The following is a 15,167-nucleotide window of genomic DNA, read 5'->3' on the forward strand; positions in this document are numbered from 1 at the left end:
AGTGCCTTGGCAACGGAGCGATGACCCGCCCGAGGTTACTTAAGGTCAGCAGACTTTCTGATCGTTCCATTTGCACTTTGACTTGAACACGAACTTTAAACCTCTTGTGAAATCAAACTGTTGAAAGCGAACTCTTTGAGTTTTTAACTGCTGGACGAAATCTATCGATACGAATCTTGTTGGAGAAGTGAACTACTAGATAACAACTCTTGTGGAGCACAGAAGAGGCTGAAAAAGGCCCTCAGGCGGCTGAGCATCGCGGACGAGCACCTGCTGGAGGACGTCGGCTGTGATTGGGACCTCCGGTGCGCAAGTAAGACAACTTTCTGACCCCCTTACGCCCTTAGAAGGGTTCCCAGCTTACAAATGAGTACGATACATTGAGTTTAACGGTGAAAGAAGTGTGATTTGGTGGACAAAGACACTCAGTCGATGATTTCTCCCTGTAGGAGGATTATTTGCGGCGCGGGGTCAGTTAAATGTCGCGGGACATCTGCGGAATGTGTCAACAATTAGTGTAGAGCTTTTAAAACACTATTATTTTGGTTTTAGGGTATCAAATCGTCGAAGTTTAACATTGAAATTTGTGAAAAAAGATGGCGCTGAGAACGTATTCATAGAACGTTTAAATAGTGATCCGAATGATGATTCGATAGCGACGGCTGAGAGGCGACGTCACGATGGTTGAAACTTCTATGAATGTATTGTTGCACGCTGCACACACCACGTCTCTGGTATTGCGCGATGTGCGCGTGCTGCACCTCCTCACGCGCTGCGATGTGCAACTCATACACTGTCTGGTAGAATAAAGAGACATTAAAGAAGATCAAGTGGTTATGTTGGATCAATGCCGCCGTGTTTCACTGACTCACTAGTTCAATGCACATCAAACAGGTCCACGCTTTTTATTGCAAAGTAATGACACACATGCAGAATCCACGTCTCTGTCCAGAGCTCCAACAGTGGCTCAGTTGACCCGCTGATTAGAAGCTTTTTTATATTAGAAACCCTACCGCATTTTTTTTTGCCACATAAAACCACAACAGGATATTATTTACATTAATTGTTGTATTATTATTGTTATAGTTGGTTTGCCATGTGTTATCTGTTCAGCTTGACAGAGGCAGAGCTGTTTCATGTTACGGTTCAAAGGACATGCTTCATGTGTGTTGGTGACTCCTTGTGTCGTGCAGTCATAGTTTCTGTGGTGATCAGCTGTCGACTTTACAAATGAAATATTTTATTATTGCTTATGTAAGAACTATTTCATGTAATGACAGATCCTGACAGTTTAAATGTTTCCTTCAAAGCTGGTGTTGGCTGAGTCATGGAGCGTCCCGCTGAAGACTGCAGGATCCTCGGCGACAACCCCGGTGTTCTCCCCATCTGCAACCCCTCTGATGAGGTAGAGGTAGGTGAGCTTTATGTTGTGGGTGAAGGTGAGTTTCTTCCCTTGGCCTTCTTTGACGAGGAGGAGGAAGAGGAAAAAGAAGAGGAGGAAGAGGAGGAAGAGGAGGAAGAGGAGGAGGACTATGAAGAGATGGCGTACCATTTGGACTTCGGGAGGGATTTGGCGTACTATGCTCTGGAGGCGGACAGGATGTTACAGGACATGGAGGAGGAGGAGGAGGACGAGTTCGAATGGGAGAGCGACGATTCTGGATACGACTCCTTGATGTTTGACGACGAGGTGGAAGGAATAGACTGGGAGGAAGAAGAGGAAAATGAAGATGGCCCTTTCTTGCTGCCCCAACCTTCTTCTCACGTGGAGTGTCCTGAAGATGCGTCAACCCCCGTCCCTCAGATGTCAGGAGTGTCCACCAAGAGGAGCAGGCAAGAGGACGACACAGGGCAGGTAAGTGTGAAGAGGCAGAGGATTGGTGAGGAGGACCACGTGGACACAGCCCCTTGTACTTCAGGTCAAGGCCCCTCCTCCACCAAGAGGACCAGGGAAGAGGACTACAGGGACTCAGCACCCTCCACTTCAGGCCTCGGCGCCTTTTCCACCAAGAGGACCAGGGAAGAGGACTACAGGGACTCAGCACCCTCCACTTCAGGCCTCGGCCCCTCCTCCACCAAGAGGACCAGGGAAGAGGACTACAGGGACTCAGCACCCTCCACTTCAGGCCTCGGCCCCTCCTCCACCAAGAGGACCAGGGAAGAGGACTACAGGGACTCAGCACCCTCCACTTCAGGCCTCGGCCCCTCCTCCACCAAGAGGACGAGGGAAGAGGACTACAGGAACTCAGCACCCTCCACTTCAGGCCTCGGCCCCTCTTCCACCAAGAGGACCAGGGAAGAGGACTACAGGGACTCAGCACCCTCCACTTCAGGCCTCACCCTCCCCACACACAGAAGATACTGGCAGTGGGCTCCAGACAGCGACTCGGATTGAGAGTGACAAGAGGCCGGTAAGTATGAAGAAGGCAGAGAAACGATGAGGAGGAACACACCCCTCCTCCACTTAGAGGACCGGAGAAGAGGACTACAGGGAGGCAGCACCCTCCACCAGGCCTGGTTTTCTCCTCAAAAAAGAGCCGAGCAAAGGACTAAGTGGTTTCCTCCCTCAACTTCAGGCCTCAGCCCCCCCAATATACTGACTTCGATTGACAGCGACATTCTGCTTGCTGCAGGATGTAAAACCTTTGTTTGTCTGGTCAGGACTAAAAAAGCCCCAGACAGCATTCCCTCGTGTTTAGCGAAGTTGGCTATTGGTAGCATCTTGCAGCAGAGTTTTTACATGAATCTTCTTTATGGATTTTAAGTTTGCGACCCGTGGCAGGTAAGTTTGAAAAGACAGAGGAACAGTGAGTGTCCACCAAGCAGGCCAGAGGATGACAAGGGACGGGGTCAGTGAAAAGGCCGAGGAACAGTGAGGAGGGCGACGTGGACACAGCCCCTTCTACCTCAGGCCTTGGCCCCTCCTCCAGATGACCTGGAAAGAGGACTACCTGGAGGCAGAACCCTCCACCTCAGGCCTCAGCCCCTTCTCAATGAAGTGGGCTCCAGACAGCGACTCGGATTGAGAGTGACATTCTGCTTGCTGCACGATGTAAAACCTTTGTTTGTCTGGTCAGGACTGAAAAAGCCCCAGACAGCATTCCCTCGTGTTTAGCGAAGTTGGCTATTGGTAGCATCTTGCAGCAGAGTTTTTACATGAATCTTCTTTATGGATTTTAAGTTTGCGACCCATGGCAGGTAAGTTTGAAAAGACAGAGGAACAGTGAGTGTCCACCAAGCAGGCCAGAGGATGACAAGGGACGGGGTCAGTGAAAAGGCCGAGGAACAGTGAGGAGGGCGACGTGGACACAGCCCCTTCTACCTCAGGCCTTGGCCCCTCCTCCAGATGACCTGGAAAGAGGACTACCTGGAGGCAGAACCCTCCACCTCAGGCCTCAGCCCCTTCTCAATGAAGTGGGCTCCAGACAGCGACTCGGATTGAGAGTGATACTCATCCGAGCAGATGAGTACCTGTTGTTTCCTCCCTCCAATTCAGGCCTCGGCCCCCCCACACACAGAAGATACTGTCAGTGGGCTGAGAGCAGCGATTTGGATCGAGAGCGACATTCAGCTCGCTGCAGGATGTGAAACCTTTGAGTCTGGTCAGGACTGATAAAGTCCCAGACAGACAGCAGGTTGCATCTTGCAGCAGAGTTTTTACATACCTCTTCTTTATTAATTTTAATTTTGATTAATAGTTGATGCTATATGCAGAGACCAGAGGTAGGTTTACAGGGTATGGTTGTTATTCTGTGTTGTATTTTCCTTCATGTCGTTTAGATGTCTTCACCAGACAAAGGTAAGTATAATAACATGCATACCAAACCTGAAGTTTCCAGAAAGTCTCTATAGTCCTTATAGTTAAGAACCCTAAGGTGAAGGGGACTGAACCAGACAACGCTTATCCAGGATCCCCTTAACGACGGACAAGATAAGCCAATTACAGGACCAGATGAGAAGGATGGAGGACTGCAGGACCAGACGAGAAGGATGGACGACTTAAGAGCGGCTGGCACCCTTCTTTCATTGGGCAAAGTAAGTAATCCCTCACTAAGACTAAAGTTCAATCGTTGGAGGCCGGATCCAACTCAACAATGTAAAGGTTGTGTATTTGAGCTCAAAAGTTCTCATCACTTGTGTTTGTGTTCCACAGGACGAGACCCCTCCAGGCTTTGGTCTCACTCCTGGGACAGATGAGAGAGGAAGTCAACCTTATTGCATCTTCTCAGAAATCAAGAAGGAGACGGACGTTTCAGGCTGAAGAAGAAGGAATAATTCTAAATATGTTTAAAGTTTTTCATTTGCCTCATAAAATAAATTCTGTTATCGTAAACTCTTTTTCTCTTGTTATCTCTACACAATGAAGTTATTTAAAAATTGGAAATACCTACATTTTTTAAAATATTGGGTAATGAATCCAACCCAAAAGCCGGCCCCTCATCCAAAGTAATGACATTTTTTTTATATTTTGTGGCCTTACTGACCAATATTTATTATGATTATTTTGACACGGTGGCCTTTTTTTATATTTCTGCTGAAATATTTTTTCCCCACAGTGGTTTTATTTGTAATACTGGGTAATCAATTATTGCAAAAATGTATTCAATTATATTCCTGTGGGGCTAATCAAAAATCATTTTCCTTAACCTGGGTTAAAGAAAATGTTATAGTGTGGAGTGCACCAAAGATTTGACTTTTGTCAGGTTTCTTTGGACCTTTAAGACAGATCATATGTACACTGATTACAATGTAGAAGCATCCACTTCTTACAGGGTTGAACTGCCCCAACTAGTCAACAAAAAGTTAATACCAAATGCATTTGTTAAAGCGTTAATGCAAGATAGCATTGTCAACTTCTTCCCTACATGTATTTCCTTTTAGTAGTCCACCAATCAATCAAAGGAATCACACACAACTGCAAATAAATTACTATTAGATTTCAAATAAAATACAATTAAGAGTTACCGTACCTCAAATTGGGGCAGGACATTTAAAACAATTACTCCACTGACAGTAAGATGCAACAGAGACACAGTCCAGTTTTATAAGTAAGCAGACAAAGATTGGTCTGGAGGTGAACCCGGCATGTGGCGGAGTGTCGGGTACATATTGCAGAAACACTTTCAAGTAAAATTCATATGTTCAAAATGTTAAATAAAAGTACAAGTAGGTATCAGGTATCAGCCTCAAACTTGACCAAACATCTAAATAGGCGCAAAGGCCTGTTTTACATTAATATTTATAATTGGATTATATTTACTTAAATTTCAGTTGCAGCCAAAAAATGTAGAGCAAATATACTGTTGGGTACCTTAATCTATAATTATATAATTATAGATGTACTAATTACTTACTAATTACTAATTTTCTGATGATATTCTGAATCTGCAAAGCAATTAACGTAAATCAAATTAACTGAGATAACTATTTAATGAATGGAACATAACCAAGTCTATTTAAGCCAATTAATTCATTTCCAGAGAGACATTGTTCAAATTAAGTCTTGTAATGTAACTGACTTCATTAATTAACAAAATTCACAACATCTTAACTTCAGCTGTATAGTTAAGCCTTGAATTAATCTTTGTTTTTCAAGGTTTTATTAGCCACAATTACAACAAATATCAAGATGCATGATGAGAGCAGCAAGTAATTTACTTGACAAATAACTTCTCTCTCTCTTAAAGGGGTATATAACAATTGAGTAAAGTTTAGACATTTTTAAACTAAGCGTCTGAACGCAATTAATTGTATTCTCTCTGATCCTTGTGCACAAAAGAATCAGGCATTATTTTGGATTTTCTGAAGTGTGTTCCAGAAAGTTTTCCACCAGTTGGTTGAATTCATCAGCGTACCTCAGGTGGATATTGTGTCTACCCTCTGGCATCAGGTGTAATCTAGATTTCAGACACAAAAAAAGGGTTCTCCACAACCAGAAGGGCTACTTCCTGCACCACGTGATCTTCGCCTGCTGCACCCTGCTGTGCATCATCTGCCTGCTGCTGCTGCCCGAGCCGCGGGGCCAGCCTTTACCCGAGAGCCTGGCCGACAGAGAGAGCTTCACCCGACAGACGCTGCTGCATCCGGGGGAACAGCACCTCCTACTGGCCAAGACCGACGGGGACTACGCCCGCGTCCACGACACGCCGTTGCACCTCACGACCACCGGGGGCGCCACGTTGTTGTGACTATGATTCATTCAGGAGTTGCCAAAAGAAAAAATATTGTTCTTGAGCAAGTCTATCTGAAGTCAGTGTGCGTTAAATAATTTGAAAGTGTTGTTTGGGGAGTTTGTTGCACTGCCGTCCGAGAAGGATCGACAGGTAGAAGAAGCGGGCAAAGCGGAGCGGACCCTCAGAGTAACGTCCGCTCGGGGGACGTTTCCGTTTGCGGTTTTGACTCGTTTGAGGGAGAAAATTTCACTGCATCTTGTAATTCTTTAGAAGTTATTTTGCACTAAATGTCAGAGACACAATCAAGTGTTTGTGATGTTCAGCCGACTTGTTGGAGCACCAGGGATTTGGCTAAACCACACTCTCTTTTGCATGAAAGGGCACAAATGGTTTGACATGTGTAGCAGGATGACTGCTTTTCCAGTGGCTCCGTCCACTCGCAGTATTGTCCCCCTTTAATTTATTATATAAGGAGGGACCTGTAGATCTGCTCGCTCTCTGACAGCTGATACGCACCTCCCCCTTCCGGGTTTACCTGGCTGCAGGTTCGGCAGACGCTCGGCACTCTCTGCAGGGTTGTGCAAATTGTTCCACCGTGCAGGTATGTTGCAGTCTATTGCGCGTCGGCGATCTAGTCGGCACCGTAATAAACTTGCGTTTATGTGCAGGCGCTGGCAGGTCGGACTGCGTGTTTGCTCGTTCTGTCCCGGAGCTATGCCACGCTGAGGTCCCGACTGTCCTGACCCGTTTTGGACTGCTGCTGCTTTGTGTGGGGATAAAACCCACACTTTTTACGGACATTGCCTGCTGCTGCGTTCGGGTGTGGAAATCCCGTTGTCCGCATTTTTATGCCTATTGTATTATGTTTTCATGTTTAGCTGCCTGAAATAGGAGGTGGATGGCAAGGGAGATTTTTCTTTATTATTTTGTTTAGTTCTTTGAGTTCAAACTGTAACCTGTTTTGATATTTTCCTTTCTTTTTGATTTGTATTGGATCTCTATTGTTGTTGAATTTATTTTCAGTCTCCCATTAACTGTCCATCTTTGTGATTCCAGGTGCTGAGGGCCTCACTGGTGATCCTGTTTGGTGATGGTGTCCCTTCGTGTGTAGTGTCTTATTCACTCCCCTCCTTTGTTTTGCTTTGCCCTTGTGTGTTTGGAGTGTTAATTTTGGATTGTGGTGCTCCCATTTTAAGTTTATACTCCCACCCCTCACTCACCTTGAGCACAAATGCCCCAGCCCTGGAATACATGATAATTTATACAAATAGGATAACTTTTTTTTAGATTTGAATTGTGCCCAATAAACTGTTGTATATGCTTTTGGAAGCACGTCTCTCGCCTGCTCAGTGTAACGAACTTGTGTTGTCCTTTTGTTTAGATTTAGTAATTTACCTTATTCATAGATTTCTTTCTTTTCCCTGGGTGATTTCTCCCAGGGTGGCGTTGCTGGTTTCCTTTAGTTTCTTTCTTTTTCCCCTAGTTAAAAACATAGATTATTGGGGTAGTTCCTACCCCACCTCACGCTTACCACAAACTTGGCGTTGCTGGCAGGACTTATACTGAAAAAAAAAAAAAGGCAGAGACGTGTGTTCCTTTGTTTTTTTGTTGTTTGTTTTTTGTTTTTTTTGTTGTTTTTCTGAATAAGACAAAGCAGCAGCAGTCCCCTGGCAACCATGGAGGAAGAAATGCAAGAGTTGCGAGCTCTGGTTGCGCAGTTAAAGGCTGACAATGAGAGGTTGCGTCAAGCTTCGTTGGTGCCGCCCTCTAGTGCTACACCTTCAACCTCCTCAGTACTGCCGACTGCCCTTACTTCTGCCAGTGCCCCTGCAGCCGAGAGGTTAGTGTTCGTGCCCCGAGACAGAAAGTGCCCTATGTTTAGAGGAAGGTCAGGGATAGCTCTGAGCGAGTGGCTTGAAGAGCTACAGTCGTGTATGCGGGCTCGTCATTTAGCCCCAGCTGATCAGGCCTACTTTCTGTATGACCATTTAGAGGGAGAAGCACGGGAGGAAATTAAATACCGCCCCAGCACAGAGCGCGGGGATCCAGCTAGACTAATCACTATATTACAAGAACTCTATGGCTGTTCTGAGTCGTATGTGGCCTTGCAGGAAGCATTCTTCTCTCGTAAGCAACATGAAGGGGAAACGCTACTCGAATTTTCGCTCGCTCTCATGAGCCTTATGGAAAGGGTGAAGCAGCGTGCACCGCCTGGAATGCTTAATACAGATAGTCTGTTGCGGGATCAGTTTGTTGAGCAGGTCTTAGACAGCACCCTGAGGCGAGAGCTTAAACAGTTTGTTCGTCATCAACCTGCAGCTACCTTGCTCGACGTCAGAGGGGAAGCCATTAGGTGGGAGCGTGAAGGTCTGCCCAGCACCTTCAGAGGCCGCAGTAACTCCGTCCCTTCCATCAGTGGCATTCAGTATGGAGTTCAGGGTGCTCATTCTGTTGTATGTGTCCCTCCGTCCTCAGAAATGGTAGAGTTGAAGGAAATGTTGAGGCTGCAACAAGAGCAGCTCAACCATTTAACCCAGACCCTCGCTCATATGCAGCGCCCTCATGCTGGTAGTCATACAGCGCATCGTGGGCCCAGAGTGTGTCATCGCTGTCAGAGACCAGGCCATTTTGCGAGAGACTGTGACGGTGTGCGCAATTCCCGCCCCCAGTTTTCTTCACCAGATTCCAGGCCGTCTGCTAGGCAGGCAGAACCCAGCACGGCTCCGGAAAACTAGCACCCACCAAACTGCAGAGCCACAGTTTAGGTGGGGCCCCTCATGGCTCACGCCCTGTGTCTGGTGGGCTAGCTCAAGGCCCCAGACTGGTGTCGTCCTGTCCCTATTTAGAGGTTCTCATGGGAGGAGTCAAGGTGCCATGTTTGATTGACACCGGCTCTATGGTTTCTACCGTTACAGAAAGCTTCTTTCAAAAACATTTTGAACCTTGGGGTCAGGAGCGGCTCAAAGCCTGTAGCTGGTTACAGCTAAGGGCAGCTAATGGTTTGAGCATCCCATACCTGGGTTATTTGGAGCTCGATGTTGAGTTGTGCGGTAAACTAGTTTCACTGTGTGGTATCTTGGTGGTAAAAGACCCCCCTGGTAATGCTTCTCTTCAGGCCCCTGGTGTGTTGGGAATGAACGTGATCCAGAAATGTTATCAAGAGCTCTTTGTGCAGCATGGTTTGTCCCTGTTTAATCTGCCCTCTGTCACGCAGGCCCCACAACCTGTCACGCAGGCATTACAGGAGTACCATCAGGTGACCACGCAGACCTCCCAGGAGCTGTCTGGGAAGGCAAAGGTCAGAGGTAGGCGTGCCTGTCGTATTGCAGGTGGTGTGATGCAGATAGTCGCAGCTACTTGCTCAGGGCAGGGTACCGATAGCACAGTGTTGTTTGAGCCCCTTGACTCCGGTTTACCTGCAGGTTTGTTGGCTTCTCCATCTGTGGTGAGGGTAGTTAGAGGTACAGCATACATACCCATTGTAAACGTTGGCTCTATAGAAGTACTGCTGTACCCATGCACTTTTCTTGGCACTTTACAAAAAGTGAGTGTTGTCAGCCTCCCTGCAGGAATCGCAGAGGTCCCATCCACTGTAGCCATTGTAGCTTCTCACACCGCCTTACCTACCGTGCCAGACCAGATTGAGGGTTTAGATCTGTCTTCTCTTTCCCCTGAAGAGCAAGGTCAGGTGAGGTCTCTCCTTAGAAAGTACAGTCCTATTTTCTCTACTCATGACGGTGATTTAGGCTGCACTAACCTCATCTCTCATGACATTCCTCTGTTAGACGAGGCCCCAGTCACGCAACGCTACAGGCGTGTATCCCCTTCTGATTATGAGGCTGTCAAAGACCACATTAATCAGCTTCTTTCTGCTCAGGTAATTAGAGAGAGTTGTAGCCCCTATGCCTCCCCCATTGTGCTTGTAAAGAAGAAGGATGGGAGCCTGCGTATGTGTGTCGATTACCGGCAACTAAATGCCAAGACCAGGAAAGATGCGTTCCCGCTGCCACGCATTGAAGAATCATTGGATGCCTTGACGGGTGCACGCTGGTTCTCTACCATGGACCTGGCCAGTGGGTACAACCAGGTTGAGGTCACGGAGAAGGACCGACCGAAGACGGCGTTTTGTACACCGTTCGGCCTGTTTGAGTGGAACCGTATGCCATTCGGACTCTGTAATGCACCTGGCACTTTTCAAAGATTAATGCAGAGGATCTTTGGCGATGAACAAGGTCTGTCTCTGCTTTTATACCTAGATGACATTGTTGTTTTCTCTTCTACTGTAGAGCAGCATCTTCAGCGACTTGACGTGGTACTAGCCCGTCTGAAACAGGAGAGACTCAAGGCCAAGCTCTCCAAATGCACCTTTTTTCAGCCAGAGGTGCGGTATCTCGGCCACATTATATCGGCCAACGGTGTCGCCACGGACCCATCCAAAATAGAGGCCGTGGCAAAGTGGCAGCCTCCCCAGACGGTCTCTGAGCTTCGGTCTTTCCTGGGTTTCGCAAGCTACTATCGCCGCTTCGTGGAGGGCTTTGCAACGCTGGCAGCCCCCCTCCACCGACTGATTGCTGAGCTTGGAGGCACAAAGTCTAGACGGGTCCAGCGGTCCCCACAGCTGAGCCCTGAGCACTGGAAAGAGGAGCTTAAAGACTGTTTTGAGACACTTAAGACCAAGCTCACTAATGCCCCTGTGCTTGCTTACGCAGACTTTTCACTGCCCTTCATCCTCGAGGTTGACGCCAGTTATGGTGGGTTGGGTGCAGTGTTATCACAAGAGCAAAACGGCAAGGTGAGGCCCATAGCTTATGCCAGCCGCGGACTGAAGCCCACCGAGCGTAATATGGCAAACTATAGTTCCATGAAGCTGGAGTTTTTAGCCCTAAAGTGGGCTATGACCGAAAAGTTCCGAGAGTATCTGTTGGGCCACCGCTGCATAGTCTACACGGACAATAATCCACTCAGTCATTTGGCGACTGCTAAGCTTGGCGCCACGGAACAGCGCTGGGCAGCTCAGTTGGCCTCTTTCGACTTCGAGATCAAGTACCGTTCCGGCAGAAGCAACCGAAATGCGGATGCTTTGTCCCGTCAGCATCCGCCTGGCCCATTAGATCTGACGGCCATGCTCCCTGGCACACCACTCCCGGAACCACTCCAGCAGGTCCTAAAAGTGAATAAAACGGTCGTGACACAAGCAACTGTGACTGTTTTACCTGAGAGAACCCCTGACGATATCCACAACCTGCAGCAGGCTGATTCGGTCATTCGGGAAGTCCAGAGGTACTGGGAGGAAGGACGGCGTCCCAGTTACGCAGAGCGACAAGAGCTCTCACCTCCCGCATTGATCCTGCTGCGTCAATGGGGCCGGCTGGTTAAGCGGGGCGACATCCTGTATCGGCAGACCTTGCGCCCTGATGGAGCTGAGCCCATCCTCCAGCTGCTCCTGCCTGCAGTTTTAGTTCCTGAAGTGTTGACACAGGTTCACCAAGAACATGGCCATCAGGGTGTGGAACGGACCCTCGCTCTTCTACGATCCAGGTGTTATTGGCCGGGTATGTCAACAAAGGTCGCACAGTGGTGCCAAGCTTGTGAGCGGTGTCAAGTTGCCAAGGACCGTCAGCCTGCTGCCAGGAATCCCATGGGACACCTTTTTGCAGCAAGACCAAATGAGATCCTCGCCATTGATTACACCCTGCTGGAGCCCGCTCAAAATGGCATGGAAAATGTCTTGGTGATGACAGACATCTTCAGTAAATATACGCTCGCCATCCCCACCCGTGATCAACATGCTTCTACTGTAGCCCATGTTTTGGTGGTGGAGTGGTTTTCGAAGTTTGGGGTTCCTGCAAGGATACATTCGGACCAGGGACGCAACTTCGAGAGTGCACTTATCCAGCAACTTTGCAGTCTTTATGGCATCCAAAAATCTCGCACCACTCCATATCACCCAGCTGGCAATGGTCAGTGTGAAAGATTTAATCGAACTCTCCATAACCTCCTCCGCACACTGCCTCCATCCCGAAAAAGAGACTGGACCTCTTGCCTCCCACAAGTCCTTTATTCTTACAACACCACTCCCCATCAAACCACTGGCGAATCACCATTCTTTTTAATGTTTGGTCAGGAGCCCAGACTCCCCATCGATTTCCTGTTGGCCAGAGTCCAGGACCCTGTCAGTGGAGGTGTTCATGAATGGATCCAAGAGCATCAGGCCCGGTTGCAGATTGCGTTTGATGGTGCAAGAGAATGCATGAAGACTGCAGCGGAGCGCAGAAAGACGGCGCATGATCAGCACCTCAGAGGTGAACCACTGAAAGAAGGTCAGTCAGTCTTCCTGCGCGACTTGAGTACCAGGGGGCGTCACAAGATGAAAGACCGCTGGAGCTCGACAGTGTATTCAGTCCTCAAAGCACCAAAGGAAGGAGGCGCCGTCTACACAATAGCCCCAAAGGATGATCTGTCTAAAGTAAAGCATGTTCACCGTACCTTGTTGAAGGCGGTGGTTGGAGCAGAGCCCCCTGACCATGCGGTGGCCAGTTATGCACCGCCCCCTGACAGCCCAGTCTCTGAGTCCTCCTGTGATGGTGACTTGTTGTTCCTGGTCCCTAGGACTGCTCCCCTCCCCACCTTTCCAGCCACTCGGGCACGGGCCGAGACTGAAACCGCTCCTCAACAACTACACCATCGACCTAACATGGATCCCACTGTGCCAGGTCCATCAGTGCCCCCTGTTCTGAATCCAGACCTGCCATCTGCATCCCCAGTTGCTCCGTTCACCAGCTCCTCTGACCCCATTAACTTGCCACCCCGGAGGTCAACGCGGTCAACTGCTGGCCACCATCCTAATGTCCACCGCATTCCAAGGCCAGTGGGGGACTTGGCATCGGGGGCTGCAATTTCCGAACGCCCCGTATCACACTTAGTCACTGCACTCTTTAGACCCTGGAGTTAAGCACGCATTTAGTTTATCGTCGGGACGGCGATACAAAGAGTGGGGGTAGATTGTAGCAGGATGACTGCTTTTCCAGTGGCTCCGTCCACTCGCAGTATTGTCCCCCTTTAATTTATTATATAAGGAGGGACCTGTAGATCTGCTCGCTCTCTGACAGCTGATACGCACCTCCCCCTTCCGGGTTTACCTGGCTGCAGGTTCGGCAGACGCTCGGCACTCTCTGCAGGGTTGTGCAAATTGTTCCACCGTGCAGGTATGTTGCAGTCTATTGCGCGTCGGCGATCTAGTCGGCACCGTAATAAACTTGCGTTTATGTGCAGGCGCTGGCAGGTCGGACTGCGTGTTTGCTCGTTCTGTCCCGGAGCTATGCCACGCTGAGGTCCCGACTGTCCTGACCCGTTTTGGACTGCTGCTGCTTTGTGTGGGGATAAAACCCACACTTTTTACGGACATTGCCTGCTGCTGCGTTCGGGTGTGGAAATCCCGTTGTCCGCATTTTCATGCCTATTGTATTATGTTTTCATGTTTAGCTGCCTGAAATAGGAGGTGGATGGCAAGGGAGATTTTTCTTTATTATTTTGTTTAGTTCTTTGAGTTCAAACTGTAACCTGTTTTGATATTTTCCTTTCTTTTTGATTTGTATTGGATCTCTATTGTTGTTGAATTTATTTTCAGTCTCCCATTAACTGTCCATCTTTGTGATTCCAGGTGCTGAGGGCCTCACTGGTGATCCTGTTTGGTGATGGTGTCCCTTCGTGTGTAGTGTCTTATTCACTCCCCTCCTTTGTTTTGCTTTGCCCTTGTGTGTTTGGAGTGTTAATTTTGGATTGTGGTGCTCCCATTTTAAGTTTATACTCCCACCCCTCACTCACCTTGAGCACAAATGCCCCAGCCCTGGAATACATGATAATTTATACAAATAGGATAACTTTTTTTTAGATTTGAATTGTGCCCAATAAACTGTTGTATATGCTTTTGGAAGCACGTCTCTCGCCTGCTCAGTGTAACGAACTTGTGTTGTCCTTTTGTTTAGATTTAGTAATTTACCTTATTCATAGATTTCTTTCTTTTCCCTGGGTGATTTCTCCCAGGGTGGCGTTGCTGGTTTCCTTTAGTTTCTTTCTTTTTCCCCTAGTTAAAAACATAGATTATTGGGGTAGTTCCTACCCCACCTCACGCTTACCACACATGTTTCCTTTTTTTAATTTGGTATTTGTTGTTCCTCTGCTAGAAGTCTGTTGTGGCACTTTCTCCTCACAGACGAGGTCAGTGTAGACACAAGAAAGCATTACCGCTATATTGGTGTATGATGGTTGTCGGATGGGACCAACAGCCGGAGACCTTTGGCAGATTCCACGTGCAGCTCGTAGAGACGGGCGAGTGGCGCTGAATAAAACCTGAGAGTTGAACGGACATGAGAGTTTACCAGTCGAGTGTGCAACCGTATGTCTTATTACGCTTCTCAGCATTTCAATGGCTTTATCATGATGGCTCTGTTACTTTTTTTTAAAATTTTTTAAAGGAACAGAAGATTTCAATTCAAGGTAACCAGTATTTATTTTCTCCTGCTCCAAAGGGCAGTTTTGTTGCTTGAAATACCTTCTAATTAGCAGATATTTCCACTCCCACTCCTTGTTCTCTGTACTGTGGTAATGTTGTAATCCTGCTCAGAGGATGTGTAACTATAGCCAGAAAGCACAATATTTTACAGTTTTTTTTAAATAAACGTTTGTGAAGATTAGAATAGAGCAGCGCAGCCTGCACAGACCTGGCCTAGATGTGATCGGTGTACAAAAATACACTTTACTAGATAAGTATCCTTTAGGACTGCATACAAATGTAATGTATAGATACATGTACCATTCATAATGTAGGGACCATCAACTTTACTTTTATAGGATACAAGATCTTTGAATGGATAAACCAATTTTCATTCATATAGACAATATTCATGTGTAGTACACAGCACGTATTTTGAACACCCTGTACCGTTTACTAGTTTGTATGTTTTCAACAGTGAAAAAAAACTCAACCACTAATGC

At 47.6% G+C, this 15,167-nt stretch overlaps 1 protein-coding gene across 1 annotated transcript; it reads left to right on the plus strand.

The window, feature by feature from the left end:
- On the plus strand, window positions 1-4,035 carry LOC144411392 (uncharacterized). Its single transcript, XM_078107895.1, has 2 exons — window positions 1-313; window positions 1,311-4,035. Exon 2 carries the CDS (start codon window positions 1,328-1,330, stop codon window positions 2,393-2,395), a length of 1,068 nt encoding a protein of 355 aa, XP_077964021.1. The 5' UTR covers window positions 1-313; window positions 1,311-1,327; the 3' UTR covers window positions 2,396-4,035.
- Window positions 4,036-15,167: the final 11,132 nt, after the last annotated feature.

This window comes from Gasterosteus aculeatus, chromosome 8 (genome assembly GCF_964276395.1).
Source record: "Gasterosteus aculeatus chromosome 8, fGasAcu3.hap1.1, whole genome shotgun sequence".
Taxonomy (NCBI): Eukaryota; Metazoa; Chordata; class Actinopteri; order Perciformes; family Gasterosteidae; genus Gasterosteus; species Gasterosteus aculeatus.